Source organism: Oryctolagus cuniculus, chromosome 11 (genome assembly GCF_964237555.1).
Source record: "Oryctolagus cuniculus chromosome 11, mOryCun1.1, whole genome shotgun sequence".
Taxonomy (NCBI): domain Eukaryota; kingdom Metazoa; phylum Chordata; class Mammalia; order Lagomorpha; family Leporidae; genus Oryctolagus; species Oryctolagus cuniculus.
The window spans coordinates 59,912,057-59,938,177 of NC_091442.1; the positions used below are offsets into that span (position 1 = coordinate 59,912,057).

Genomic DNA, 26,121 nt, shown 5'->3' on the forward strand with positions numbered 1-26,121 from the left:
AAGTTCTCAGCAAGATCATGGGATTCAGAATGGAAAGGACAGAGTCTAGTTGACTCCATATTCACAACCCTATTGCCCTAGGCAAGACACAAAGCTAATGAAAAAAAGGGGTCTTCCTCTCTTATTTTGCTCTGATACACCAGGGTTATTCTGATGTTATAATCACTATGATTATAAATAGCTGTATGCCTTAAGATACCCAGAGTTTCCCTGAAAATGTCTTGTTGAGCTCTTACTGCTTCTTAACTAATAAGCAGCCAAAGACTAGAAATTTTCCTTTCACATCTTTTCCTCCCCTACTTGCCTCAAAACCTAATGATCTCAAGAAACCAAATGGCAACAAATGACAAAAGTTTTGGTATGAACACTGGGGAACAAGTAAGCAAAAATCACAGATGCTTGGGTTCCCTTCTTTCCACCACTATCCCACCAAAAACAAATAGAAATCCCCATGCTCTTAACTCCAAAGGTGCTAGGCTCAGAGTTATTTTAACTAAAAAAAGTATTTTTCTTAAAGGGGTTAATATGAAAGAACTATTAGGATATTACTTCAAAGGCACTAAGGGAAAAAAAGGGCAAATACATGCTAGGGGAATTTTTTAGCTTTTAGCCAAGGCAATCATGGTAGACTAGAACACACTGGCACAGCTGTAAGAGGCACATTAATTCTTTTTTGCCATCCCAACAACGTGTACCTATCTATAACCTCAATGCGTCTTTGCACAGTTCCAAGACTGGGAAACATTCTTGTTCCCAAAAACTTTACTTCTTTCTGTTACGATGTCAAAAGTATAATGGGAAACAAGAAAGAAATATACATCAAGGATTCCCCAGGAATACATCAGACCTGAAGTAAGAGACAACTGCTCTATCTCAATGGACAAAGGCCAGTATACTGAGAGGGCTCAATAAAAATGTGCATGTTCTTGGACTAAGGGAGTATAGCAGTGGCAGCTGATGAAGTTCAGCATTAGACATTAGAGCTTGATTTTGCAAGATAAGTCCTTAATGGTCTTTTCCACCTAAATTAAACACTTTGCTATGTATTAGGATAATTTTGCCATTACTTGCTACCAAAGGGAGACAGTGAATAAGGCATATTTAAACCAAGTATCTTGGGAAACTAGGGCCAAAACAGCAGCACTTCTATATTCACCTAGTTCCCCTAAGTGAGTTGAACCAAATGCTCAAAATGTAGATTGTCTGATGACACTCTAATTAAACTGGGTTAGTACACTACTACTCTAAGAGTATCTAAGAGATTCTAAGTTGAGTCTTGGCAGGAAACAGATGAGTTTTCCTACAACTAAGCCTACTTTCTAGTGATGTCTTCTCACTTCACTAAAAGTAAGGCAACTAGGGTGGGCGTTTGGCCTACCAGTTAAGATGCCTGCATCTTACACTGACATGCCTAGGTAGAATATTGAACTCTGGCTCTTGGTTCCAGCTTCCTGGGAGGCAGCAGAGGTGGTTCAAGTAATTGGGTTCCCAACTGGGAGCCCTGGATGGACACCTGGATTGAGTTCCCAACTCTTAGCTCTGGTGCTGGCCCAGCTCCAACTGTTGTAGGTATTTGGAGAACCAGTGGATAGGAACCCTCTGTTTTTCTCTCTGTCTCTTGAATAAATAAAAATAAAGCAATTAGGGAAAGCTATCTAGATTCAATTCAGAGCACTGGATTGGGTTCTGTTAGAGAGATGTGGATAAAGGACAAAGAGCATTCACACCTCATACCTCTGTAAAATCAGAGCTGATTCAGTTTTTATGCAGTTTGTTGGGTCTGAGGAGTGGGGTGGGGAGGCTTGTGAAAGAGGTGGCAATGAACATCAGTAAGCCAAACTCACTATGGCTTATTTATCGATGGTGCCGAATCTTCTAAAGAATTGGGAAATTGCCATAGTTATGGCTAGTATGGATGATGGTATACTGGTATGTTTCACAAATATAAACTGGGATATAAAGATATAAAATGATTATAAGCATCTTATCTTTAGAGTTCTGGACTAGTATCCAAACAGGGGAAGAAGCTACCTCCTTAACAGTGCATGATACCTCATTTCAGATGACCTAGATCTTTAGTCAAAGCTCAGTTTGAAAAAGCAGCAGCTTAAAAGGAGGTCTGGAGAGAGGGCTGCACCTGCTCACCAGATCTTTGAAACTACTATCTGCAGTTTGATGTAGATGGATGCCCATAGCACTAAAAGGGGATTGTTCCCAGCAGTCAATCTCAATCAGGGCTCCAAATAGAACACTACTTAGAAAGAAAGGGTTGATGTTTGTACAGAGCTGGTGTAGTGTAGTGACAAAAACACTGGACAAAGAATCAGCTTCCATTTTGCCACTAACAGCCACTTAAATTTGGGCTAGTCAATCTCTCTGTTTTTTTTTTTTTTTTTTTTTTTGACAGGCAGAGTAGACAGTGAGAGACAGAGAGACAGAGGAAGGTCTTCCTTTTGCCGTTGGTTTACCCTCCAATGGCCGCTGTGGCCGGCGCATTGCGCTGATCCGAAGCCAGGAGCCAGGTGCTTCTCCTGGTCTCCCATGCGGGTGCAGGGCCCAAGGACCTGGGCCATCCTCCACTGCACTCCCGGGCCACAGCAGAGAGCTGGCCTGGAAGAGGGGCAACCGGGACAGAATCCGGTGCCCCGACCGGGACTAGAACCGGATTAGCCTATTGAGCTGCGGCGCCGGCCTTCCCATTTTTTTTTTTTTTTTAATCTCTCTGCATTTTTTAAGATTTATTCATTGATTTGGAAGGCAGAGTTACGGAGAGGGAGAGGGAGAGGGAGAGGGAGAGGGAGAGGGAGGGGGAGAGAAAGAGAGAGAGAGAGAGAGAGAGATTGAGATTGATTCTCCATCTGCTGGTTCACTCTCCCAATGGCCACAATGGCCAAAGCTGGGCCAATCTGAAGCCAGCAGCCAGGAGTTTCCTCCAGTTCCCCTATGTGGGTGCAGGGGTCCAAGGACTCAGACCATCTTCTATTGTGTTTCCAGGCCATAGCAGAGAGCTGGATTGGAAGTGGAGCAGCCAGGACTCAAACCAGTGCCCATATGGGATGCCAGCACTGCAGGCTGGGGTGTTAATCCACTGCGCCAGTGTTCGCCCCTGCATTTATTTTCTTAGATGTAAACCAGCTAACCAAATCAGGATGTTGAGAGAACTGAATCAAATAAAGTATACTTGGCAACTGTAAAGCTCTGTGCATTAATTCACACACAGGAGTTGGCCTGAAATTCCTATTATAGGAATTTTATTATTATTACAGGTATTCTGGTATGATCTACAACTTTGAAGTATAGATGTAGAATGGGTTTTTCTTTTTTTAATGTGGAGTACTTTATCTCTTATAACATCAACAATGCAAAACAATCTTTGCCTGGGCTTTTCTGATGGACTTCAGGTGGGACAGTCTAGGAGAAAAGGAGCTCAGAGAGATGGGAAATCTTCCACCCATGAAATGTGACATCTCACCATCCCAGTCTCTACATGGGTTGACTAGCCTTAGAAAGGGCCATGGGTTGCACAGCTGGTGTACTGGAAATGAGATCCCTAATCTGAGTTACTCAGAAAGTCCCTATTGAGTTTAGGATTCAAAAAAAGAGAAACCCTTTGGAAATCTGAATTATGAGTGTTAATGCTCAGTGTTTTAAGACTCAGGTTCTCTATATTCTATTGGTAAAATGGGAAGAACACACTTAAAATGAACTGGTTCTAAGATAGGGGCTGAGAGTAGTACTTCCCTTACCACTTTCTTAGATTATCCTCTGGGGTGGTATTGAGAGATGGAAATGAAAGAGGGATTCTTATGATTGCTTTGTAGGGAAATGGAGAATGTTACACACTGGGGAAGTTCATACAACTTCTACTAGCATTAACAGCAAGTGGTAGATAATCATATAAAGGACATGCTCTAAGTCAGACAGGTCCTCTCGGTACTTTCTAAGGTCATCTTGGACATGACATTGTCTCAAACAGAAAACTACACAAGCAGAGGTGTTCATGTATATGTTTTATATTTGTATATGTCCTATTTTTTTCCTCGAAGATAGAAAGCACTCCCTATGCTGGGTCAAGGATAAGCTTTCTACTTCTTCCCAGATTTAGAAAAGGCAGCCAGAGACACCCATTCTTTTACACCTTACTATAAATATATGCTCAAATCTTTCAAAAATGCCAATTTTAGTAAATTTCTGGGAAGAATTACCTATCCCTGACACACCTATCCCCTTCACCACCTATTCAGGACTCAAAATGAAACCAGCAATGATTAAAATGAAGTCACTAAGCAGGAGCCATTTTCTTTTTAAATAGGGGAAAATATCCGATGTTGCAAAAACCACGAATTTAATTATTCCACAAGCAGCCATGCATGGAGCAAACCCACTCCGTTGAAAAGATTACAGCAAAACAAAACAAAATAAAAAATTAAAAGGAGAGATATAGATCACACAGAGGTACCTAAAAATCTGCCTTCTCTTGTGAGAGCTAGAAGAAAAGGCTTCTTTGGAGAGTCTGTTGGTTAACATTAAAAAAAAAAAAAAAAAAAGGCATAATTACAGGAGTATATTAACCTCACTGACAAAGCTCAATGAGAAGCAGGGAACATGCTAAGTGGTACTAACCTGATGTCATTTAGATATCCGTTCTGGCCAGTCTAGGTGAGGGGGAGAAAACGGAAAATAACTTATAAGAAAACAGCATGGCATAACCGAAAAGGATGTCCATGATGCTATGAATACCCAAGGTCCTCAAACCAAAGCTCACCCCACCAACAGGGAGAGGGAGAGCAGGGACAAGATGACCCACACCCACACACCCAATCTGGCTTCTCACCTTCAATGGGAAAGAACACTTGGAAATTTTAGCCTTCCCACAGTTTAAAAAGAGGTTGATCAAGGTAGGAATATGGAAAAAAGGAAGAGGAAAGTATTAACCTAATTATTATTTCCTTTGTAGTTAGCTCTACATTTATTGTGCTAGAGGAAAGCTGAGTATTAATAATTGGTGTATGTGGTCCTAAAGAGTGTGTTCAAAGGAAGAGAAAAGGGAGACAAGAAAAAGAAATCTCATTTAAAAAAAAATTATCTTCAGTGACTATTCCATTACTGTTGTCTACACTGGCCGAAATAAAAGACATTCTACCTGAGACCCAAACAGGGTAGGATATTGGGGAAGCAGGTACTTTTCAAAGCCTAGAAAAAATGAGAAAATTAAAAGCCTGACACATTCCCTTTGGGGTCATCTTCTGACCAAGTCATGTGCTGAGAGAAGTGAGCACTGTGGTGGATTCCCAAGCCTTAGAAAAAAGTACCAAGAGTGTCCAGCCGCTGAGCAGAGTGGGCTCTGCACAGAGCAGAGCCCATGTTGGGCAGTTCTCCCAGAACACGGCTCTGGCTCCAGAAGGCTGCAGCAGCATTTCCATCCAAACACCCTTCTTGCCACTTCCCTTTCTTTTTGGCCTGCCTCTTGCCCCTACTCCACCCGAGAGCCCACAGCCCCACCCCTGATCAGCTTCCTTTGACTGGCCAGGCTCCTCTGCTCATGGAATCTTTGGAGTGTGGTGGGCTTTGGCCAGTTTTCCTTGTCTAGACTTTCTCAAACTCCTGATGCCTCTACTATGACAAGAGTTAGGAAGTGCAGAAATGAAAGTGATAAATCCACAGGATTTAACAGAAGCTTAAGACTAGAAATCAGGAGAAAAAAAGGATAGAAGAGCTAACTTTGCCTTTGTTATGATACAGGTATATACATTCCAGTGTTGCTCACAGAAAGTCCCAATAACCTATTACAAGTTGCCTTTGCTTTCAGAACATCTGTGGCTTTGTTAAGGGCTGCTATGGTGGAGTAGTCACTTTCCATGTGTCACTGAAACAGAGGGACACACCAGGGATAGTCAGCTAGTAGACTACAATGTCACTGTTACTTCTTAATCTAAAGAGCCCACAGCAGAGCAAACTTTCCTGAGGTGGTTTACCTTAGGGTTAAGAGCATGGGCTCTGGAGCCAGAATGCCTGAATTCAATTAGCAGCTCTTTTCACTAACTAGCAGTGTGACACTAGGTGGCTACCAAACCTCTCTGAGCCTCAGGTCTTCATTTATAAAATACAGAAAATAATGTAATTACTTCACAGGCCTAGTGTGAAGATTAAATGAGTTGATCTACAAAGTGTTAAGAACACTAAGAAATAAAAAGCATTATATAATTGTTTGCTATTATTATCCACCAATCCGCTCTGACAATAGTTTAGGGACCTCACTGGCCACAGTCACATAAAAATGACATCTCTCCTCTCATTCCACCCAGCTGGTTTGCAGGTAAAGACAGAGAACCTTCTTCGGGCAATGATTGGATAATCTGGAGGACATATTTTTCTGACTCAGAATGGAAGTATATATACCAGGAGGCAAGAAGACAGCTTCTCCTCAGACTTTGGGTCAGAAGGCTTATCATGTATCAGTCCCCAGTGAGGATCCTTGGAAGTACATGACTCTCCTGAGATAATGGAACAAGTACACAGAGGAGTTTAGTTTTCAGTTGGAGACAGTATTTTTCTGAGGTAATGATGAAAAGATATATATATATATATGTATATATGTATAGACAGATAGACAGATATGCCTTGCTTAGAGAAGGTGGAATGGGGGAATGGGAGGAGAGCAATGTCCATCTAAGTACACTGACATAAACTAACCATCTTTTGATAATGAAAGGAGAGTGGCATTCCTTTCTTTCTTGTTAATGTGACTATGGGATGGTGCTGCTATCTGGATCCTACATTTTCTGGAGATTTGTTCTTCTCTCAACAATTCATTCCCTTTTCTGAATTGTATGCTGCCTTCAATATAGTAGGAAAAAACAACCAGACACAAGGGCATCAAGTGTAACTGATATGGTCCACAATTCTTAAGAATAAAGTTGCCTAAACTGATTCACATTGCCTCTTAGCCCATGGAGCTGGTCTTGTTGTCGGAAGCAAGGTAAGAAACATAGAAAGAGAGAGACTTCTTGTTCAGGTAGAGACTGGTGGGAATAGTGGTACTCTCTCTGTGTAGGCAGAACAGGGCACTCATACAGGATGGATGCTACACCTGTGTTCTAACAATGACCAACATAGCCTAAAAGTGAAGCTTGTCAAACAAGATGAATGTAAGCCTGTGCAGACACTAGGTCTTCTGCTTAGAAGCAAAGATGCCTAAAATGGATAGTGGGAGTGGAAGAGGTAAGTGGGAAGAGGGTTTAACAGGCAAGATTCAGGGCCCTTCCGTAAGCCCTGTCAAAACCGTTTCTATTTGCAGTCTAGTCACATTTACCAAATTCAGCCACTCCAAGTTTTAGTTCTCTTTGAATACCATACAGAAACATATTAAAAATAATACAAACAAAAACTTGCAGCTTCCCAATAAGCCACATTTAATTTTGGAGATCAGTCCTGGGACTGGCTGATGTTGGTTAAAAAACAAACAAACAAACAAAAGAAACAACCCCAAAAACATTTATGGAGGGTTCATTCCATTCACAGTTCCAAAGATTAAGAGCTAAAAGCTATGGGCTGACAACTCTCAGAAGCTACACTTACCTCTCGGGCAAATATTCTCTCTCGGGCCCTTTGATATTCCTCCTCTCTCTCTTCTATTGACTTGCTCCTCCTTCCATCCTGCAATGGAACTCTGATCTAGATCGATGAGCAGAATTAAGCTAGTTAAGTTCTCCTCGTACTGCAAGCTCACTGCACACCAGCAAGGAAGAGAAACCGGGAAAGTTTACAGTTGCCATCAAAAAAATGGAAAAAAAATAAAATTTCCAGTCCTGGACAGATTTCACTGGGTACATCTGACCATGCAGTTTGGGAGATCAGGTTTTCTGGATGGCTAGGGACTGTCCATCTCCCCACCCACCCCAGAGTACCAAGAACAACTATTTATAAGGATTGGGCTGCTTCCCTGCAGTAATCAGGTACTCTCCAGTTAATAAGGATCAAAACAAAACAAAACAAAAAAACAAAACAAAACAAAAAAGCAGCCCTGGGAAAATAAACATTGCTTTAGAGGGAAAGCAAGGGAGAGAAGGAAGTTAGAGAGGGAGAGGAAATGGGTATTAAGCAGAGCTGAACACAGAGAAGGAAGTTTACAGAACTAGCATCTGACATTATCCCTTCTTTAGTCACTAGTGCTATGGCTGAAGACCCAAGTCACATACAACTCAGTAAAGAGGGCCTTGGGAATGAAATCCCAAGGGCGAAGCTAAACTGAAAAGCCTAAGCATTTCTTTTCATCTTAACCATAGCAACCGGAGGGAGGGAATAAGAGAAAGAAGTTACAGAAATAGAGAAGAAAGAGAACAGAGCAACACAAAGAGGAAAAGAGAAAAAGGAGAACAGAAGAGACAGATGGACAGAGGAAGGAGCAAAGCACAGTGAAGGGAGGGGAGAGAGAGAAAGGGAAAAGAAGGAAGTGGAGGATTAAGAACTTGACATTCTCTGAAAAATGGTATGCAGTGATGAGAAGGGATGGCTGGGCTGATGGCCTCCTCTGGCTACTAGTCTATCACTGAATTCCCATCACTCTCTTTGGCCTGCGATTCATTTTATGAACACTTTCCTGAGTAGAATATAACACAGTTTCCTTATCCACACTGCTCTGAAAGGTAAGGAGCGTTAAAGGAGAACACTTCTCAAATGCGTGTCATCAGGCTATAAATGATTCTGACCTTCAGTCCACGGGCTTTGAAAGCTTCAGAGGAAGCACCCACCGACTGCTAGCTCCTGGCTGAACTTCTTTACCTTCACCAACCCCCAGGGGCAGCAATAACTTCAGGGGTATCCATTTTGCCTAGATTTAGTTTCCACTTGTCTTAACAACCTAAACACTACCAAAAGTCCTTTTATCCATCCAAAGATGACGCAGGACCTCAAAGAGCCATTTTTGTCCTCAGCCTCTAACAATGATAAACTAAAGGCAGAGGGGAAAGAACATAATAGGTTTTGAGGTCAGCCAGAATCTAAACTCTGCCACCTCCCCATAATGTGGCTTCAGGCAAGTGACTTAACATCTAATAGCCTCAGTTTTCTTATATGTAATGTGGGACTAATAACCCGCATCTACATTGGGTTGTGGAGAGATAATGCATAACGTGTTCAGAACAGAGCCTAGTTCAGGAGAAACAGTTAAAAAATGCTGATTACTATGCTTATTAATGATCTTACAGATAGAAAGTACACAAAACCTACCCTATTATGAATTAAGCCTGAAGCTGAGAAATAAGTTCACAATAGGGACAGACTCTACTCTGCCTCAACGTGCCTCTAGGCCTGAATAATTCCTGATCCACAGAAAAATGGTTGTGGGAAAACGGAGAGAAGGGCATCAGGATGGAAAGGCTCTTTCTTGTTTTTTAAAATTTTTATGTCTTCTTGTATGCTTCTTTGATTTCAGTCAGACCCAGTGTGTTTGTCCACAGCAGACAATGGCACTTTTCTCAAAAGGACTCCCTCAAATACTCCAGTAGCAAGCAAGACAGGTCCTGGTCTCAAGACCATACAAAATCCCAAGAAATCAAATTTGACTCTAGAAGTAAGATATTATTTCAGTCACCATTAATTAGCAAGATTCATATTGGCTGTACCCAATCATGCTTTTCAAACCTAATCCTCTTTGGAGGCCAAGTAGAAGCAGGCTGGATCTAAACTCTCTACTCAAGGAAACTAACCCTCAATCACTTACTACCTAAAGGGTAGGCCAGAGATTAAAGCAATAGCCAGGCCCATAAATGAAGGGTCAGGACATGTTGTTCCCTTCTCATTCCCACAGGAGGGCACCACAAAGGGGATACTGCCTGAAGTTCCCAGCATCAAAAGTCAAATTAACTCACTCACCTTTGAGTTGGGAAAGATTAAGAAATTGCAGAAAGGGATCAGAAACACCTTTATAATTGGTTAAATTAGACCACAACTTTGCCAGTCCTGAGCTAGGATAAGAATGGAAGCAGAATAAAGTAGCTTCTGGTGGTTCCCAAACAAATCCCTAACTCTTGGAGAAAAAAGAATGAAACCATCAGCTGGGTCTAGGCTGAGGCAGGGAGGAACCTTGCTTTGTCCAAAGACATGGAGTTAGAAGTCAGTGGTAGACCCAAGGAGTTTCAGGCCAAATGAGATCACCCAGCAAACCTCAGCACCATGTCTCTCTGGGGCTAACAGGGTGGCACCCAGCTCAACAAGTGTAGTTAGTCCTCAACCCAAGTCCACACCAACTCAGTACAGCTCAGGAACATTTTCCCATACCAAGATATTTTGAGGTTTCTCCATCCCACAAAAATTCTGCTCCCTTCCCAGTTTCTCTTACTGCTCTCTCTACAGACCCACCCCTTTCCGTTCTTCACCTGGTTATCATCTCGGTCCATACTGGCATCGTCTCTTTTCAGAATGAACCTCTGTTGAAATTCTGCATTCTTCTCATCCTTTATATGTTCTGAGAACCTCTGCTCAGGACTAGAATTTGGAGAGAAATGTGGAAGGAAGGGAGGAAAAGATCCTTTTGTTAGGAGCAGCTCTTCTACGTGCAGTTCCTTACATTACACGATTCCCACTCAGGGAAACTCTGGAGTCAGGTATCCAGAAAAGAAACACAGGGTTTTAATGAAGTCCTCTGAGTCTGCTCTATATCCTTTCTTACATATTCTCACAATGCTTCTTCCTCCAAAGTTATACCTATCCTACCAGTGAAGGTGAAGAGAACCCAGGGCCAGTCCTTATAAAACACAGCATCTATCTCTAACACTTTACAAGAGTGGGAATTGATAATGTAACTAACACCTGCCCCCACACTGCCCCCCCAACCCCGCCCCGGGAGAGACATCTTGATCTTGCACCTTCCTCTTCCACCCCAGTAAGTTATCCCAGGAAGTCTTCCAAATCCACAGTTTCCTCCCTTACATTCTTGTATTACTGGTTTTGTTGATGATGACAGCTTTCCCAGTTTGATCAACATTGTGATCCATCCCAAAGTAGGCAGCTACCCGGTGTAATAGCATCCGGTGATATGAGGTCATCTGAGGGAACTTCTTGAACTGGTTACTGAAGGGAAACCCGGGGGGTGAGGGAAAGTGGAATGAGACAAACAGCCATAACAGTCAATTGTAATGTTTCTTACAGGAGTTCAAAGTAGAGAATTTCTTAGGAGAAACAGACATATCATAAGGAAGATAGATATTTACTCAATGGGAACAAAAAAGGTTTCTCTCAGTTTCTTTATTGATAGTGTTTTGCAGACTACTCAGTCCACTATCATTATTAAGGCCACTTTGTAAGCCCGTGGGCCCAGCCACCCAGATGATGTTCAACAAAGAAAAAAAGGGAGAAAGTCAAGAATAGTAAAATTTGGGACAAGAACTAACTGCTGAAAAGAAGTAAATTCTTTTCCAATTCAAGTCTGTGAGTTCTAATTGTTTACTTAATTGTCACACATACATTCTTTAACCCATTTCTGATTGCTTCTCCCCTAATTCATTTTGTTCCCCAGTGAGTAATTAGTTTCAGATTCACACTTTAAGGGAAGGATGAAGAAGGGACGTCCTAAATTTGTGTCTCAATTTTCCTCCAGTGCCCCCTCCCACCTCTAGATGTGTATTTCATACAAGTAACTTACTTGTTGTCATTAATAAATTCCAGAATCTCCTGTTCTAATTTTAGCAGCATCATTCTGTCCCTGTTTAAAAAAGATTAAAACAAAACAAAACAAAACACAGCCCTCCCATAGACACTGAAAGCAGGGATTTAAAACACAACTTGTTTACCACAAGAGCTAATGGGAGGGACAGAGCCAACCTTCAACAAGGACTGTAATGCAGAGCCTCACTGGGCTGACAATAGTGTGAAAGACAGAAACAACTGAAGTATAAATTTTACAGGGTCCTCCCAGTAACAGACTCTATCATCTATATCAGAAATCTCATTCTTTTAGCAGTATATTCATATAAACACAATTATAAATCCAATAATTTTTATACATTTTATCTGGTTATATATAAACTTTTAAGGCGATTACGATTTAGCTTATGTATAAATAAATAATTTTCCCCTGTGCTTTTTAATCAGAGTACTCCCAAGGTCTGCACATTTCTTTGTCTCTGCATTCTTCCACAGAATTTTTTTTAACTCTTCCCAAAGCTGAAACCTCAATGAGAGGGTATTCTGAATCTCTCACAGAACATAAAAGTATTTGAGAAAGACTGGGGAGGGGCGGGGAGGAAGGGAGATCCTAGATTCTTATGGAAAAATTCTGTCAAGCTGCTTGGCCTCCTGCTGGCCTCTATTCCCTTTTCCTTTTATACCAATCATATTATTACCTTGGGTTCTTTTTCAGTGTATTTACAATAAATTCATGCAGATCTATTCCAGTGGAGTCTGTATATTCTTGGCTGGAGTCTAGAACCACAGCAAAAAAGAAATTTAAAATAAATGAAACTAGCTTGCATAGTATCTAATGCCAAGCAAAAGGCCACAACCTAACCAGGAGAGAAGAGACTAGGAGGCTTATCATGAACTCCAGAATGATCATGACTAGCCAGCTCCCCACATTAAGAGGATGAGGAATCTGGGCCACAGTGTTGCATCAACAGCTCATTGAAAAGCCCCTGACCAATACTAAGTATTTGCTTAATGTTCTGATTAAAACAAAACAGGTTTTATTATAGCAAAAGAAAATAAATTCCAGGTAAGGACAGTCAGGGTTAAACTTTCAGAATCTCTGTAAATACGCCCGATTACTTTTAATCTCAAGGTGGCCTTTTTGGTCAACTACCATTTTTATAGGCTATGTCTTTTTGTTGCCAGTCTAACCGTGTAAAGACAAAGAGTTTAATAATTAGAGGCAAATATGCATTATCATTTTTTAAAAAAAATCACTCCAGCCATCCCCAAATCAAAATATAAATGGTGTCTGCAGGAAATGCTCCAGTTGCTTTCCATATCACCATTTTTTCCAGAGTACAAACAAAATCAGAATTGACTACACTGTCTTCCAATGGGCGGTGACAATGTAGATGGAGCAGCTCTCTGTGACAGGTGAGCTATCACAGCAGGGTTGGTTAAAGAAGCAAAGAAAGGAATCTAGTTAGGCATCTACCCAGCCAATCAAGTCAACAGACACTATAGTTAGGCCAGTAAGACAAGCAGGTACCAGATTTCTGAATGAAAAGAAAAGCCACTTGAGTCCAGCCCTAGGACAGGTAGGAGATGGAGGAAGTCCTCACCTCTGGAGAGCATCTTTCTTGGGACCTTTTCTTTGTTTTTGTCCTTGTCTTCTTTTTCAGAGACATCTTTAGTGGACTTTTCTTCCTCCTTGTCAGAAGGACAACTGATGTGCAACTGAATTATATCCTTAAACAAGAGGAAAAAAGGAATATAATCAAGGAGGGGGAAAAGATTTTAACTGTCTTGTAGCTGCCCTGGAATCTCAAAGAAGGCCAATCTTGGGGAGGCATCTTTCTCTTACAGAAGACTGTATTTCATTCATTAAACTGTTTTTCATTTTTGTTCCACCAAGAGGGTAAAGGCTAAGTTTTTTCTGCCAGCAATCACGGCCTAATCTATGCAGAGTTCAAGTTACACCAGCTGTTCTTAGAGTAGGAATTGGATGGAAATAAAATGGTGGGAGTGAGAAAACAAGATCTAGCCCTAAGATTTCCTTGCCTTCAGTATCCCAGGTGGTCAAGCTATAAAGACTTAAATTTCATGCTTTCACCAGGCCACTCTTTACTGGCAGCTTTTGTTTTGAAAGGACTTCCACTCCAATTTCCAAGATTGATGCTGATGTGTGATTGCTATACTACACTTTACCAAACAACTGCCACACTCAAAAGCTACAATTTGTCCTGTAAATGACCTACCTGGGTTTCTAGTGTCCCATCAGCAAATGGGGTAGAGGACTCCTCACACACTGCCAGGCTTCGTACCAACTTCAGCTTAGAATTAGACTGAAAAAAAAAATGTGTATGTACACATACATATATATATATATACACATACATATATATGTGTACACACACACACACACACACACACATATATTCCCTTGGTGAACATTCAGGAACTTTTGGCTGAATCAAGGGTACCCTCCTCAGCTCTGTTAGTTGCTGCTTCTAATAAATGTTTTTGTCCCCTAAACAAGTTCTACTCACCAGTTTCTGATTCATTTGGAAGATATTTCTCCTGCTTAAAATGGCAGACATGTAAAAACAAAAAGCCTACATGGATAGAATAGTAAATTCACTCACTTAATTCTCTTCTCTCTCTATCCTAGTGTTCCAATTTCATTCTCAGCTATTTACTATGAACACAAACTAGCACAGCATTGCAGAAAGATACCATATTTTCTTTCTTTTTTATTTTTATTTTTTTAAAGATTTATTTATTTATTCAAAAGTCAGAGTTACACAGAGAGAGGAGAGTCAGAGAGAGAGAGAGAGAAGTCCTCCATCCAATGGTTCACTCCCCAGCTGGCCACAACGGCCGGAGCTGCACTGATCTGAAGCCAGGAGCCAGGTCTCCCACATGGGTGCAGGGTCCCAAGGACTTGAGCCATCTTCCACTGCTTTCCCAGGCCATAGCAGAGAGCTGGATGGGAAGTGGAGCAGCCAGGACTTGAACCAGCACCCATATGGGATGCCAGCGCTTCAGGCCAGGGCGTTAACCCGCTGCACCACAGCACTGGCCCCCGAAAGATACCATATTTGAGAGCCACAGTCCTTGCCTAAATTCCTGATTTGCATTTAGAAGCTATGAGACTCTGGGCAAATTACTTGATACTCTGAGTCTCTCTTTTTCCTCAATAAAATTAGAATAAAAATGTCTAAGTCATGAGAAATATATGGTACACAGTATATAAATATACATACCATTAAACAGTGCTTAGCATACAGTAAACAATATATGCTAAATGATTATATACCTAAGGTGGGAAAGGTATGGAAAGGACTTTCTAAGAAAGGATGAAAGAGGAGGACAAAGAAAACTTTATATAACATTTGAAATTTATTTATTTATTTGAGAGGCAGAGAGAGATCAACAGAAAGAGAGCTACCAAATGCCAAATGCATTTAGCTCTCTAAATGCCCATAACAAGCAGGACTGGGCTGGGCTGAGTTGGGATTCCATTCCAAGTCTCCCATCTGGATGGTAGGGACCCAACTATCTGAACCTGCTGCTTACCTGCTGCTCCCCAGGGCATGTACCAGGAATTAAACTCAGGAACTCTGATATGGGAGGCAGGTGTCTCAGTCATTAGGCCATTCCTCAATATTTAAGATTAATGCAATAATGAACCAATGCCAGTAAGCTCCCAAGCAATCTGAACGCCATAATGCAATGCCAATCATTGTTCTGTGGATCTCCATGACCAGAGATTGTAGTGATTCATTAGAAATCTACCTATAAACATTTAGTGAGAGTCCTTACAACAAAGCCAAAGCTTACAGTTTATACAGAAGCACAAAATATGGTTTGCATGCCCCAGGTAGTGTAGTATAGTGAGAAGAGCTTGTAAGTCTGAAGAATGACTTGAAGTATAGTTCTGTCACTTACTGCTTAATGTCTTTGGTGAAGTCTACTCTATAGTTCAAGTTTCCCCATCTGCAAAATGGTGGTGATAACTATCTTACTTATTTTAAAAGTCTGGGAGGCACTAAAATAGCAGTGAGCACTTTTCGTTTTCAACTTTTAAAAGAAAAAAAGATTTGTTTTATTTATTTGAAAGTCAGAGTTACAGAGAGAGAGGGAGAAACAAAGAGAGATCTTCCATCTATTGCTTCACTCCCCAAATGGCCACAATGGTCAGGGCTGGGCCAAGCTGAAGCCAGGAGCCAGGAGCTTCTTCCCAGTCTCCCACATGGGTACAGGGGCTCAAGCACCTGGGCCATCCTCTGCTGTTTTCCTAAGTGCATCAGCGGGGAGCTGGATGGGGAGGGGAGCAGCCAGGACTTGAACGGGTAGCTATATGGGATGCTAACATTACAGACAGTGGCTTTACCTGCTATGCCACAAGGCCAGCCTGTTTTAAACTTTAATGTAAAGCATTTCACTATAGATTAGGTCATGTGAGGAAAGCCACTGAGACAATTTATCACACTTCTTAGTCTTTGTTTTGTTTTGTTTTGGACAGGCAGAGTGGACAGTGAGTGAGAGAGAGAGAAAGGTCTTCCTTTTGCTGTTGGTTCACCCTCCAATGGCCGCCGTGGAGCCAGGTGCTTCTCCTGGTCTCCCATGGGGTGCAGGGCCCAAGCACCTGGGCCATTCTCCACTGCACTCCTGGGCCATAGCAGAGAGCTGGCCTGGAAGAGGGGCAACTGGGACAGAATCCGGCGCCCCGACCGGGACTAGAACCTGGTGTGCTGGCGCCACAGGCAGAGGATTAGCTTATTGAGCCGTGGCGCTGGCTCTTAGTCTTTTTCAAACATAAGACACTTACTAGCTACGCTACTCCCAAATTCTATCATTATTTTTTGATGGGGAAGGCAGTGGACAACTTTAATTATTACTTCTGATGATAATTCTTTCTACTGCAAGCAAAACTTAATATTTTACTGTTCCCCAGCTAAATCAAAAAGCTATCACACATTAACACATACACTTTTCAGTGATAACTCTGCTTAAAATAATCTGTGATATGCTAATTTTATTATACAATGATTAAAAACAAAATCCTCTTTCCTGCCCCAACCCAAAAAAACTAAAACATTAAAAAGATTTTTAAAGGCCTGCATTGTTAGGATATCCAAAAATATTGAGCTATTTCTACTAAGGGAGCAGATATATTTTAAAGAAAAATTCACATGTAAAAATTTTTTTTAAAATGAAGGGGAATAAAAAGTGGCCATTTTCCTCAGGAAGCCAGATGTGAGCAGAGAAAGTGCCATTTCAGTACAAGCAGTACCAAATTCTCTCAGGCTCTGTGGAAGGCTCCTGCTGGGTATCCTTTCAGGCATCAGAAACAGACTGTAACCACATTATAGATAATGAAAAGAAAAGAAGTCAGACTCACTATTAGGAAATGTGTAGGTATGTGCATACCAGTGTGTGTGTGCATACCAGTATGTGTGTGAATGTACACAATTTGGGTGCACAGTGTAGGCCAGAAAACTCTACCTGTACATCATCTTCATAAATGTTTTACTAATAATATAATAAAGAAGCTATGAGGAAGGTCTCTTACCTTGGCTCTTTTTCTTGCATGACCATGGTTGGATGTCCGCCTCTGTGAGAAGGGAATAGAAAATATAAAGATGGGGAAAATCAACACTGAAGTTAAAAGCAATACATGTCTGCAAAGAAAAATCACTAACTGTTAAAACCATTACACCAATAGCTAAACTATGATGAGAATCACCTGGTGTGGTTGTCTCCCTACTGAAGGAGGGACCACAGGCCACCGATAGTCACACCACTCACCATGAAAATGAAGAGCAGGAGGACTGATTTACTGGCTCATTTCATGGACTGGTAGGAATTACATTTGAACAAGCCATGGGATTGAATCCTCTTCTAATAAAATACTTCTGGTAATGAATGTCACTATCATTGCATGAAATTTTTTTGGGGGCTTGATCACAGGAGACTATTTAATGCACACCAGATGTGAGATATGGTCCCTAACTATCTCTCTCTCTCTCTCTTTTTTTTTTTTTTTTTGGACAGGCAGAGTGGACATTGAGAGAGAGAGAGACAGAGAGAAAGGTCTTCCTTTTGCCGTTGGTTCACCCTCCAATGCCGCCGCGGCTGGCGCACTGCACTGATCCGATGGCAGGAGCCAGGTACATATCCTGGTCTCCCATGGGGTGTAGGGCCCAAGGACTTGGGCCATCCTCCACTGCACTCCCAGGCCACAGCAGAGAGCTGGCCTGGAAGAGGGGCAACCGGGACAGAATCCGGCACCCTGACCGGGACTAGAACCCAGCGCCGGCGCCGCAAGGCGGAGGATTAGCCTAGTGAGCCGGGGTGCCGGCCCTAACTATCACTTATAGTAACACGTTTATAGGACAACACAGCCAGAGTTTCAACACAAGATACCCATAATACTTGTCCTTATAGTTGTGGAAATGGAAAACAGTCTTTTTCCCAAGTACCTCTCTCCCTTAGATGAGACTTCTTCCAGTTCTAAGCTCCTGCTGATGACTTTTATAGTCTAGATCAGATATGCAAGATGGGACAGGATAATAAAGAAGAAAGCATGGAAGATAGGGTCAAATTTTCCACAGAAAATGGGGAGAAAAAGTGGGTAGGGAATGAGACAGAAGCTGAGGAAGATGAGAATGGGGTGCAATGAAGGGAGGACAGCTAATTAATTGACAAGATTTCCAAACAACAAAGAAGTCAAAATAGGGGCTTTGGCATAGGGTTATAAATGGGATGAGGAACTTCGGGGTTCTGAGAAGTCTGGAATGGAACTTACTGCCACTGGAGTATGGAAAGAACTGGGGCTGGGAGGCGGAGGAGGGGAAGTAAGTCAGGAGCAGAATATCAGCCTTGTGTTGGGCAGGTGAGGATCTCTCTTTCCTCAGTCCTCTTCACTAGTTAGCAAACAACACTGTCACAACAGAACGTGGAGAATTGGGGAGCTGGAAAGAGTATGGGATGGTGGATCTGGTCAGTGGCAAGGGTGCTGGAGCAAGGGAAAATCCAAGCCCAGAGATGGCAAGTGGTATCCGTCACTCCTTTTTCATGTCAGCAATACAGACACATGACACAAAATCCAAAAAGTATAATGTGGATGTTCAACAGTAAGTCTCTTTCCATGTCATCCCTCCTATAGGGACAGCCAGCACTGAATTTTAGATACATCCAGAGATCTGATACACATATACAAGGTTAACACACATGTGCACTCAGTTGTTTTTAAAGGCAAGCATATTGTATATGCTATTTTTTAAAGTTTTTTCATGAATACTACTCCATAGGATGCCTACTCTGGTTTTTCTTAATGGCTGCATGGTATTCCATCAACTGGCAATATCGCTTATTTTGCTAGTCCTTTAAACTGTCATACTAGAATGTTTCTAACCTTTTGCCAGTATAAATGATGTCACTGTGTATGTCTATAAATAAAGTACAGCTATAATTCATTTAAAAAATTTTATAAAGTATTACTGTAGTAATTTATACTCCTATTAGCAATGTATGAATCTGTTTACTTCCCAGAATGGATTATTTCATTTAATAGTCAAATACATACTGAAAGCCTACTAGGTACCAGGTACTCTGACAGCTACTGGAGGATACAGAGATAAAAGACACAAACCTTGTCAAACAGGGACTCATAATCCTGTTGGAGAAGACAAACAGACAATTACAATGCAGCACAGCTGGTGCACTAGAGAGGCACTCATGGAGTGTTACAGGAGTACACAGCACAAAGGTCTAACTCAGGTCTAGAAACATACATATTAATACGCTCACAGATACTCAATGCCTGCTACGTGCAAGGTGCTGTGGGAGACTTCTGGGATACAATGGTGAGCTATATTGTACTACTCTTGGGCCTGAGTTTATGTTCTAATGGAATTACACAGTATAGACCCATCAGGGATAGGTTCAGCAAGGAAGGATTCCTGGAGAAAAATACATCTGGGTTAAGTGTTGAAGGATAAAAAGGTCCCAGACTGATGTTGGGAAGGGGCTCAGGAGTTGGGGGAGGCCAGCAGAAGAACACTAATGAAGGCATTCTAGGCAAAGAAGGCATGTAAAAATCATGCTTTCCCCAAACTTTTTGCTCCCATTTATAACAGGGATCAAGGAATAAAATAAGCATTGAATGCCAGAGGTGACAGTTGATAGGCAAGGGACTTGGTCACAGTATATATCATGCTAGGAAATCTTGGACTTTGCCTAGAGCAATAAGACACACAGACAGTTTGAAGAGCAGTAACACAATTCAGTTCTTTTATTTCATTACCAACTTTCTAAAGAGGTTGCTGGCTGAGCAAGAAGGAATTAAAAGTTTAAAGGCAAAAAGCCCAAGCAGGAGGCCAAAGCCAGCTAGCTGGTTATTTAAATGATATAACTAAGTTTAATATAGTTTAAGTGAGGGCCTTGCCCATTCTTCTTTTTTAAAAAAATTATTATTTATTTTTATTTGAAAGGCAGAGAGACTTTCCTTCTACGCTTCACTCCCAAATATCTGCAGCAGCCAAGGCTAAAGCTGAAGCCAGGATCCTAGGACCCAATCACTTTAGCCATCATCTGCTGCCTCTCAGGGTGCTGGAATCAGAAGCAGAGCCAGGAATCAAATTCAGGCACTCTGATATGGGGTGAGGGTGTCCCAAGTGGTGTCTTAATCCTGTAGCATACGCTTGGCCTAAGCAGAATCTCAGAACTTGCATTTTGCAGCACTGTTTTCATGCAAAAGATGATCTGAGTTTCAACTGCTGGCCCCAAGGATAGTAAAAGTAATGAAAGCTTTCCCTTTTCCCTTTTTCTGATGCAATTCATAACAAGGACTCCCACAATAGCATCAGTTAGATTTTCTGGGGAAACTTCTGGGGTGTGAATGAGGAAAAACAGGAAAAGAAGAGGTTTTATTGCTGTTGTTGAAGTGGTACATGATCTGTGGGAAAATAGTAGAGGGGAAGAGGGTTTTCTAAGGGACTGCTCTGTTGTATCCAGGGTGTCTGATGTGACTGAAGACTTTGTAAAATGAGCAGGAGCTCCAGTAGATGGCGGCAGCGGTGGCAGCAGCAGCAGCAGCAAAAGAAGTCAACAAGTCAGAGAAGAACATCCTCCCCCAAACCCCTCATAACCTATTGACACAGCCAGGTGAAGCCTTTTTTTTTTTTTTTTTTTTTTTTGACAGGCAGAGTTAGACAGTGAGAGAGAGAGACAGAGAGAGAGAGAGAGAGAAAGGTCTTCCTTCCATTGGTTCACCCCCCAAATGGCTGCTACGGCCGGTGCGCTGCACTGATCCAAAGCCAGGAGCCAGGTGCTTCCTCCTGGTCTCCCATGTGGGTGCAGGACCCAAGCACTTGGGCCATCCTCCACTGCCTTCCCAGGCCACAGCAGAGAGCTGGACTGGAAGGGAGCAACCGGGACAGGACTGGCGCCCAAACCAGGACTAGAACCCGTAGTGCCAGCACCGCAGGCGGAGGATTAGCCTAGTGAGCCGCGGCGCTGGCCCAGTGAAGACATTTTTTAAACCACGTGAGCATCCATAAGGAGTGTAAAACTTATAAAGGTCTTTTTCTTACTGTCTTTGTTCAAGAAGTACATGATATAACAGGAGTTCAGAACATCATCTATCACAGTATTGAGAACATAGTAACTTGGACCCAAAATTTCACTTAATTACTCTTTCATGTAAAATGACAACACATAATCCATAAACACCCATCCCTCTTCTGTCCTAAGGATTTTTTTTTTTTTTTTGGACAGGCAGAGTGGACAGTGAGAGAGACAGAGAGAAAGGTCTTCCTTCATCCGTTGGTTCACCCCCCAAGTGGCTGCTACGGACGGTGTGTTGCGGCCAGGCGTGCTGCACTGAACCGAAGCCAGGAGCCAGGTGCTTCCTCCTGGTCTCCCACGCGGGTGCAGGGCCCAAGGACCTGGAACATCCTCCACTGCACTTCTGGGCCACAGCAGAATGGAAGAGGGGCAACCGGGACAGAATCCAGTGCCCCAACGGGACTAGAACCCGGGGTGCCAGCGCCGCAGGTGGAGGATTAGCCTAGTGAGCCGCGGCGCCGGCCTGTCTTAAGGATTTAAAATTCTTTGCTTTGCTGGTATCAGTGGAGGGGGTAAGCATGGCTGCAACAGTGGCAGACTGTCTCCACAAACTCTGGAAGGACAGCAGGAAGTGACGACGCACACGCAAGAGACAATGGAGAGAAAAGCAGCCGGCACAGAGATCCGGCGAACAGTTAAGAGAAGAGACAGGGAAAGGCAGGCAGCCACAGAACAAATATCTGAGAGCTGTCTGGTTCTAATTTGTCCCTTTATGTTGCTGTAAACTTTAAAGAGAACAAGGCTGAGGTGAATTAAGTTGTCTAGAAAAATTATCCTTCAAGTTTCCAGGCCCTCCAAAATGTTGTCTTGGTTTTGAAATCTAACTGTTGGCTAGATTTTATAACAAAAATGAGTCTTACCCCTGAGCATGAAGGACAGGATTTATATAAATTGGACTTGGGTAACAGAAGAAACCAGCAGTTAGCACAGAATAGGAGAAGGGCTGGAATAGGATGGCTAGAAGAGGTTCAGAGTCCCAGCTGGCAGGCAGCAAAGCAGCAGCCTGGCTGACAACCTCCTGCCATCATTTCTGTACTGCAGTATAAATATGGATGGAAAGCAACATGGCAACCCAAGGGTGAAATTCCTCTCACATTCACCTAGTGGCAAGTTCAGAGACTATTTCTGACACAGAAAATGCTGACTGCTTTAACACAACCAGGATATGACTTCAACACTGTCCAAAGTCAGGAAGCCATTGCTTTAAGAGTTTATTGTATAAGCCACTTTATGATTTGTTAACTATGTGTTGTACATAGTTATTTTTGGTTATTAAAAATATCAAAATGCCTCAAATGTTGTAGGGACCAGTACACTGAGGTCCAAATGAACTAGGGATTTCATTCTGTCCTCTTTGTGCTTCACTGTGGGCTCTGTAACAAAGCAAGCAGGAGATGTTTCTTGAGAGGTCAAGATGGGGTTTTGAAGGAGAATCAAGTTTTCCTATGGATCCTCACTTCTATTCAGATAATATAGAGCATGCACACGATGTACTCTAATCTTTACCTGTGTCTCCTGACGCAAACTGGTATCTTCACCTTCTTTTTCAATTTCTTCCTTACTTGGAGTCTTGGATATAAACTTGTTTTTGTTTACAGATTCTTCTACCAGTTTTTTTTCTGATTCTTTCATTATTTCCAGGGTCTCTTGAGTAGTGTTACTGTTAGACATGTTCTTCAATAGAATACAGTGCCTCTATGGACTCCTAAAGAAATGTCAAATATATTAAACAAGAGGTTGTAGCCATCCTTAATACACATACAAGATTTGTATTTCACATATGTACTTTTTTTTTCAGCAGCCTCAGTATAAACTAGCAAAGAGTGCTTTGATAAATGCTGCTGCCCTTGGAATTTTTCTTTAACTTTACTGAGGTTAAATCAGCATATGAAATAAACTGCATAATTTAAAATGTACAGTTTTATGGGTTATGATATATGCATACAAATGTGAACTCATTCCCACAATTGAGACAGTGAGCACATCCATTAGCCCCAAAGTTTCCTTCATGCCTTATATGGTCTTCCCACCAGCCACAAACCACTGATCTGCTTTTTTTTTTAACGATTTATTTCTTTATTTGAAAGGCAGAGTGACACAGAGAGAGAGAGAGGAAGAGGGAGAGACACACAGAGATCTTCCATCCACTCGTTCACTCCCTAAATGGCTATAATAGCCAGGGCTGGGCTAGGTCAAAGGTAAACACCAATAACTCAATCCAGGTCTTCTATGTGCATGGCAGGAACCCAAGCACTTGGGTCATCAGCTACTTCCTCCCAGGCTCACTGGATCAAAAGCAGAGGATCTGGGACTTGAACCAGACCTCAAAGTGGATACTGGTGTCCCAAGCAGCAGCTTAACCCTCTGTTCCACAATGCCTACTTCCGCTGATCTGCTTTCTGCCCCTACAGATTAGTCCACATTTTCTAAAATTTTATATAAATGGAATCATACACTATCTGGACTCTTATTCAGCATTATTATGTTGAGATTCACCAGCATTCAATTTTAATGCAATTTAGCATTAGTCCTCTTGGCACTTTATTTGCCTTCCCTTGTTCCCTAGAGGAATTTGCTCACATTTTCAGCTCAATCACTTAAATCATTAAATTATCTCTAGAAAAAAGGAAAATACACTATAAAGCTCTGTTCATCACTAGAGAGGGGCTCTCCTTTCTCCAGGGAGAAGTTCCATAGCTCCCATAAACCACAACACTGTTACCAACCTCAAGCTACTCCACTGTCAAAAAGCAGCAAAATCAGACAATGGGTAAAGAATCTTAAATTTTTTAAAAAGATTTATCTGAAAGGCAGAATGATAGAGAAGAAGGGGCAGAGGGATAGAGGGAAGGGGGGAGAGAGACAGAGAGATCTTTTTCATTTGTTGGTTCACTCCTAAAAGGGCCCCAACAGCCAAGTCTGGGCCAGGCTGAAATCAGGAGCCAGAACTCCATCTGTGTCTCCTACACGGGTGGTAGGTGCCCAAGTACTTAGGCCATCATCTGCTGCCTTCCTATGCTCATGAGCAGGCAGCTGCATTCAAAGTGGAGCAGCTGGGACTCAAACTGGTACTCTGATTCGTGAGTACTGCGCCACAACATCAGCTCTTTTTCTTTATCTTCGGGCAAGATGAAAAAGCAAGAAGAGAACTTTGTAGTCAATGGTCCTTTAGACAGATTGGCTGTCTCCCCAGGAGGAGATAATCTTTGCTCTGTCATTTGCTATTTGCTATTTCAGTAGATCCATGGCGTTCCAATGAAAGAGTATCTGTAGAGCAGGGTGGCTGGCTCTTTTATCATTTACTGTCATTACATGGGAAATTCTGTATTATAGCTAACACAGTCCTCTAAGCGTACAGTAAAAAACCGAAGTTGGGGGCTGGTACTGTGGCATTTCCAGACGGGTGCTGGTTAGAGTCTGAGCTGCTCCACTTCCGATCCAGCTCCCTACTAATATGCCTGGGAAAGCAGCAGAAAACAGCCTGAGTACTTGGGCCCCTTTACCCACATGGGAGACCTGGAAGAAGCTGTTGGCTCCTGGCTTTGTTTCAGCCCAGCTCCAGCTGTTGTGCCCATTTGGGGAGTGAACCAGTGGATGGAAGATTCTCTCTCTCTAACTCTGCCTTCCATATAAATAAATAAATCTAAAAAACAAAAACAAAACAGAAGTTGATGCTCTATACACAGATTACTGTCCTCAACTGTTGAAGTCAAACTTATTTGGCTCCAACAAGGATTGTAGAGATTTCTCCTTTGTATAGCTTATGGCTGTACTTCTTCCCCTCCTTTAGAAAGGTTAAGGCTAGAAACTCTCCCAAATGTCACATCTATTTCCAATGTGGCCCTGGAAACTCAGTTAAACAAATAGTACTGCTTCAAGAAAAATGTCACACATACATTTTTCTCTCATTCAAACCAGTTTAACAGGGAAAATCCAGAAGGCTCTAAATAAGCAAAGGTAGGGGCCAATGTTGTGGCATAGTGTACAAAGCTGCTGCCTGGGATGCCTGCATCCCATATGGGTGGTGGTTCATGAACCTAACTGCTCCACTTCTGATCCAGCTCCCTGCTAATGGCCTGGGAAAAGTAGTGGAAGATGGTCCAAGTGTTTGGGCCCCTGCTGCCCACATGGGAGACCCAGGTTAAGCTTCTGGCTCATGGCTTCAGCTTGGCTCCATGCTGGCTGTTGTGGCTATCTGGGGAGCAAAACAGCGAATGGAAGATCGATCTCTCTCTTTCTCCCTTCTTTTCTCCCTCCCTCTCTCTCCCTTTCTCTGTAGTTAATTCTCTTTCTTTCTTTCTTTCTTTCTCTCTCTCTCTCTCTCTCTCTCTCTTTCTCTCTCTTTTTCTTTTTTTCTTTCTTTCTCTCTCTCTTTCTCTTTCTTTCTTTCTCTCTCTCTCTCTCTCTGTCTCTCTTTCTCTCTTTCTCTCTTTTTTGACAGGCAGAGTGGATAGTGAGAGAGAGAGACAGAGAGAAAGGTCTTCCTTTTGTCGTTGGTTCACCCTCCAATGGCCGCCACGGCCGGCGCGCTGCGGCCGGCGCACCATGCTGATCCAATGGCAGGAGCCAGGTACTTATCCTGGTCTCCCATGGGGTGCAGGTCCCAAGCACTTGGGCCATCCTCCACTGCCTTCCCGGGCCATAGCAGAGAGCTGGCCTGGAAGAGGGGCAACCAGGACAGAATCAGGTGCCCTGACCGGGACTAGAACCCAGTGTGCTGGTGCCGCAAGGCGGAGGATTAGCCTAGTGAGCTGCCGCCGGCCTGTAATGCTTTCAAAATAAATATATATATTTTTAAAAAGCACAAGTAACTTTATCTGGATGTTTGCAAGACGACTGCTTTGTTCTTTATGTGGGGGC

The 26,121-nt window shown here is 42.4% G+C and overlaps 1 protein-coding gene across 50 annotated transcripts in view; it reads right to left on the reverse strand.

Moving 5' to 3' along the window:
- The window catches only part of R3HDM2 (R3H domain containing 2), a 173,544-nt gene that overhangs the window by 23,877 nt on the left and 123,546 nt on the right, over positions 1-26,121 (reverse strand). For 13 of the 50 annotated variants that reach the window (XM_070052454.1, XM_070052474.1, XM_070052442.1 and 10 more), the window contains 12 exons: positions 22,768-22,966; positions 19,286-19,309; positions 17,204-17,245; positions 13,884-13,970; positions 13,248-13,374; positions 12,342-12,420; positions 11,642-11,701; positions 10,930-11,070; positions 10,377-10,485; positions 7,579-7,674; positions 4,624-4,655; positions 4,460-4,513 (listed from right to left, as the gene is read on the reverse strand). In XM_070052454.1, coding sequence (XP_069908555.1) covers positions 4,460-4,513; positions 4,624-4,655; positions 7,579-7,674; positions 10,377-10,485; positions 10,930-11,070; positions 11,642-11,701; positions 12,342-12,420; positions 13,248-13,374; positions 13,884-13,970; positions 17,204-17,245; positions 19,286-19,309; positions 22,768-22,932 — 1,016 coding nt within the window. In that variant the 5' untranslated portion in view covers positions 22,933-22,966. The remainder of the gene's footprint in view (positions 1-4,459; positions 4,514-4,623; positions 4,656-7,578; positions 7,675-10,376; positions 10,486-10,929; positions 11,071-11,641; positions 11,702-12,341; positions 12,421-13,247; positions 13,375-13,883; positions 13,971-17,203; positions 17,246-19,285; positions 19,310-22,767; positions 22,967-26,121) is intronic. The other 37 variants (XM_070052457.1, XM_070052478.1, XM_070052456.1 and 34 more) reach the window with 15 other exon arrangements.